The 5,008-nt window shown below is 41.2% G+C and overlaps 1 protein-coding gene across 1 annotated transcript; it reads right to left on the bottom strand.

Annotated features, from left to right (window-relative positions):
• Positions 1–3,883: 3,883 nt before the first annotated feature.
• On the bottom strand, positions 3,884–4,713 carry LOC128116211 (60S ribosomal protein L7a-like). The gene has a single exon (XM_052747405.1). It carries the CDS (start codon positions 4,687–4,689, stop codon positions 3,889–3,891), a length of 801 nt encoding a protein of 266 aa, XP_052603365.1. The 5' UTR covers positions 4,690–4,713; the 3' UTR covers positions 3,884–3,888.
• Between the last annotated feature and the right edge of the window lie 295 nt (positions 4,714–5,008).

The following is a 5,008-nucleotide window of genomic DNA, read 5'->3' on the forward strand; positions in this document are numbered from 1 at the left end:
CATTGGCATTGAGAAAATTTAACAAAGACATATGATGGAGCATTTTCAGTTTTAATTTGTGCAGGTATAACCAAGATGTCCATAACTTCTAGCAAATGAGTGATTACAGAATCAGCTTTTTCAGAACTCAAAGCAGTTGCCCATTGAAATACTGAATAAGTATAAATGGTATGGTGTACATATTTCAATTTTCCAAATTCTGCAAAGTGAAACACGTCCACCTGCCAGATTTCTTTCCTCTGAGTACCCTTTGGGTTACATCCTGCTGGTAATGGAGTTTGATTGTAGAAGGAACAAGCAGGACATTTCTTTACTATTTCTTTGGCAATTCGTAATCCCCAGCAAGGCAAAATTTTCTTTACTTCTTCAAACATTCTTTCTAAAGTATCTGCATTTGAATCAGCTAGTAAAATATCATCCATATAATGATAAATTATAGATTTAGAAAATTTTTTACGTATCACTTCCAATGGCTGTTGTACAAAATATTGGCACAGAGTTGGACTATTCAACATTCCCTGTGGGAGGACCCTCCATTGAAATCTTTTAACCAGTTGAGAATTATTATAAGTAGGCACTGTGAAAGCAAATCTTTCTCTGTCTTTTTCTTGTAAGGGTATTGAAAAGAAACAGTCTTTTAAATCAATACCTATGAGAGGCCATCCTTTTGGTAACAGAGTAAGCAAAGGAGTTCCAGATTATAGAGAGTCCATTGCCTGAATTACTTTGTTAATTGCTCTAAGGTCTGTTACCTTTCTCCATTTACCAGATTTCTTTTTAATAACAAATACAGGAGAATTCCAAGGGCTGGTTGATTCTTCAATATGCTGAGAATTTAACTGTTCTTCTACCATCTCTTCTAAAGCCTGGAGTTTCTCTTTTGTTAAAGGCCATTGCTGAACCCATACAGGCTTGTCTGTTAACCATTTTAAAGGCAGAGCTGTTGGTGTCTTTGGGAGATCATCAGTTTTTGTGCCCTGTTCTTGCATAATATGGATGGCTGGTGACCACTCATTAGAGTAATATCTTCTAATATTTCTCTCAGAAACATGTGCTAGATTATGGTTTGTTTCTGAGATTGGAGGGATGTTAATCTGAGTATTCCATTGTTGCAGCAAGTCTCGATCTCACAGGTTCATAGCTATGTTAGCCACATATGGTTTTAATTTTCCTCTCTGTCCTTCTGGACCTATACATTCGAGCCATCTTGCACTCTGTTTCACTTGAGATAATGTCCCAATTCCTAACAGTTGAACATTTACCTCCTGAAGAGTTCAAATTGGATCGCAAAATTTTGGTGCAATTATGGTAATGTCTGCTCCTGTGTCTACAAGACCAGACAACAAAACACCATTTATTTTTATCGTTAATTTTGGTTTTTGTTCATTAATAGAAGTTTGCCAGAAAAATTTTCTTTATGTTTTCTTCTGAATTTTCTATTCTCTCTGTTTCATCATCCTGACCTGCAAGATTTATTCCAATAGGCATTTGGTTATTTAATTGCCCTGAGTAGGGGTTTCCTCTACGACTACAGGAAAGATTTGAACTGGATTTGCTATGGGGGCATGCATGAGGCCCCTCTGGGATTTTCTGGCCATAAGATACTATTGCCTCCTTAAAACTTCGTAAATCTAACATTTCATTTGGAACCCCAAAATTTTGTGTAGTCATTTGATGAAGACTGAGACAAAGGATAACCTTGTTGATCTACATTCGTTGGTCCAGTGTTTTCCCTTACCACACCTTCTGCATACTCCAGAAGGATGGGGCATTCTGTTGCCAGTGTTCCTTGAAGAAACATTGTTTCTAGGAATGACCTGTTTACAGTCCCTTTTCAAATGTCCTTGCTTTCCACATCCAAAACATCTAACATTCCTCAAACCTTTTAAAATTGCTTCTCCTACCCACATAACATCATGGTCATGAGCCTTAACGTTCACCGTGTCTCTAATCCAATCTTCCAAGGGTGCAGATCTTGCCTTTAATGGCCTGATTTTTCTTTTGCATGATGCATTCACATTCTCATAGGCCAAAGATTCATTTATTATCTCACTAGCTTCTGAATCTGGGACCATTCTCTTTACTGCTGAAGCCAGTCTTTGTAAGAAATCTGTGAAAGATTCTTTTGGGCCTTATATAACTTTTGTAAATGACTCAGTTTTTTTTCCTGGTTCCTCAACTCTGTCCCATGCATTCAAGGCTGCTGTTCGACATAGAATTAGGGTTTGGACATCATATCAACATTGTGTTTGTACTGAAGCATATTGGCCTTCTCCAATAAGCTGTTCCAGGAAGATTTGTATTCCTTTATCCCTCCATTGTTTTTCTATGTTTTTAGCCTCATCCCTGAACCAGATTTGCCACTGGAGCATTTGACTGAGTTACAGAACAGCCTGTGCCAGTTTCTGCCAGTACTGTGGTATAATCCTATTACTTATTGACCAAGAGTTTAACATTTGCTTTACATATGGGGAATGCATGCCATAAGATACTATTGCCTCCTTAAACCTTTGTAAATCTAACATTTCATTTGGAGCCCCAAAATTTTGTGTAGTCATTTGGTGAGGCAACTGCTGTATGGTTACTGGATAAATTAAGGGTGATTGTGTGAAAACAGGCTTTCTTTCTGTAACCTTATGATCTAATCTTGAAACAACTTCACTGTTAATTTCTTCTGTCTGAATTTGAATTTCTCTATAATTCATTTTTACAGGTTTAACAATTTTTTTCTCAAACTGTTATCCTGGCACTTAAATTGACTGTTGCTGTGGGATGGTCTGTATGTCAAGTGTGTTGCTGATTGGTCAATAAATAAATCACTGATTGGCCAGTTGCCAGGCAGGAAGTATAGGCCGGACAAGGAGGAGAATAAAGCTGGGAAGTGGAAGGCTCAGTCAGAGACACTGTCAGCTGCCACGATGACAAACAGCATGTGAAGATGCCGGTAAGCCATGAGCCACGTGGCAAGGTATAGATTTATAGAAATGGATTAATTTAAGCTGTAAGAACAGTTAGCAAGAAGCCTGCCATGGCCATACAGTTTGTAAGCAATATAAGTCTCTGTGTTTACTTTGTTGGGTCTGAGTTTCTGTGGAACTGGCAGGTGACAGAGATTTGTCCTGACTGTGGGCCAGGCAGGAAAACTCTAGCTACAAATGGTGCCCAACGTGTTGGCAAGAGTTTCCACCCAAAACCTGAGAAAAGATTCTAAAACAGAGCTAAAAACAGCTTCCTAATTGTCTCTCTCAAATGAGCTGCAGCTGCTGGTATGAGCTACTGGTGGGTTTCTAGTGTGCCTGTAAGCTCGACCTGCAGTATGATGGGAATGAGGCCTCTGCAAGTGGCACACTAAGCTGCATGGTAGATTTAGCCTTTACTAGTACAAAACAAAAAAAGAGGTTTCTGGGCTACACGGTGCTTGGACATAGACCCATGATGCCTCCCAGAGCTGGCAGTAAATGTACCACCACCATGCTGGGAAGCTGAGGTGGGCAGAGCCAGCAGCCATAGTGCCATTTCAGTCTTACAAGTGCTGCAGTTTAAAGCAATAGATTCATAATAAGACATATTCAGATGTAATAGTCTACAATGTGTGTAAAATATACGTGGGCTTGAAAGTGACAAAAAAGGTGATATAAACAGTTATAGAAACAAATACATAGTTTTAAAAAATAAAGTCTTTAAAGAGACAGTAAAATTAATATAAAAAATAAGTCATGTAAAGATGGATATTACACAGAGGATCTGGATTGTGTTGTTTATGGGATTTTTAACTGCAAAAAAACATTTGATTGTAAAAGCTCCTGAGTTATGCCAAAATGTAGATTTTTTTTTTTGGAAGATAAGTTTGTAATTATATTTATGTACAGAAAACTTAGCAGTGTACATTTAACCCAATTTAGTGGCGAGTTCTTTGGCCTTTGCCTTTTCCAGCTTGGCAATCCGAGCCACAGATTTAGGACCCAGGACGTTGCCTCCCCAGTGGCGGCGGATCTCATCATATCTGTCGTTGTAATTGGTCCTAATAGCTTCCACCAGCTTAGCCAGAGCACCCTTGTCTTCCGAGTTAACCTGTGTGAAGGCAACAGTGGTGCATGTCTTCCTGTGGACCAGCCGCCCCAGCCTGGCCTTTCCCTTGATGATGCAGTAGGGGACCCCCATCTTTCGACACAGGGCAGGCAGGAAGACCACCAGCTCAATGGGGTCTACATCATGGGCAATCACCACCAGCTGAGCCTTCTTGTTCTCCACCAAGGTGGTGACTGTATTGACCCCCGCTCGGAGGACAGGTGGTCTCTTAGTTGGGACGTCCCCTTTGCCAGCGGCTTTCTTCTCAGCACGGGCCAGCAGCCTTTGCTGCTTCTCCTGCTTTGTCTCTGGCCTGTACTTGTGAGCAAGCTTGAGCAGCTGGGTAGCCGTTTGCCGGTCCAGGGCCTGTGTGAACTGGTTAATGGCAGGAGGGACTTTGAGCCGCTTGTAGAGGATGGCTCTTTGCCGCTGCAGCCGAATGTAGCGGGGCCATTTGACGAAGCGTGTGAGATCTCTTTTGGGCTGGATGTCCTGCCCAATGCCGAAGTTCTTAGGCCTTTTCTCAAACAAAGGATTCACCACCTTTTTGGCCTCCTGTTTCTTCACGACGGCGGGGGCCGGGGCCACCTTCTTCCCCTTGGCCTTCTTTCCCTTGGGCATCTTGCTTGGCTGGAGGAGAGAGAAAGCCAAAATGTAGATTTTAAAGTTACCTTGACTTCAAAATTTGGATGTAAGGATGTGTTGCTTTGGAAAGGAGACTATGCTTTTGTTCCCACAGAAAGCCAGAGGCTATGGATTTGTTCCAGATTAAGATACATCAGGTTTGACGAGCCAAAACCCCCTGAAAGGTCTCCGTTGACACCATAGCCCAGATGATGCAACATCCAGAATGGTTTGAAGGCCACTGGCTCAGACAATACAGCCTCATGGACTGATCCATAATCCTAAAATTTTCTTTGTGTCTCCATAAGATACAGCG

Source organism: Peromyscus californicus, unplaced genomic scaffold, assembly GCF_007827085.1.
Source record: "Peromyscus californicus insignis strain IS unplaced genomic scaffold, ASM782708v3 Scaffold_10__1_contigs__length_136768540, whole genome shotgun sequence".
Taxonomy (NCBI): domain Eukaryota; kingdom Metazoa; phylum Chordata; class Mammalia; order Rodentia; family Cricetidae; genus Peromyscus; species Peromyscus californicus.

What these genes read in the sequence shown, in the direction of transcription:
- LOC128116211 (XM_052747405.1), bottom strand. Translation starts at nt 4,689, where the DNA reads ATGCCCAAGGGAAAGAAGGCCAAGGGGAAGAAGGTGGCCCCGGCCCCC.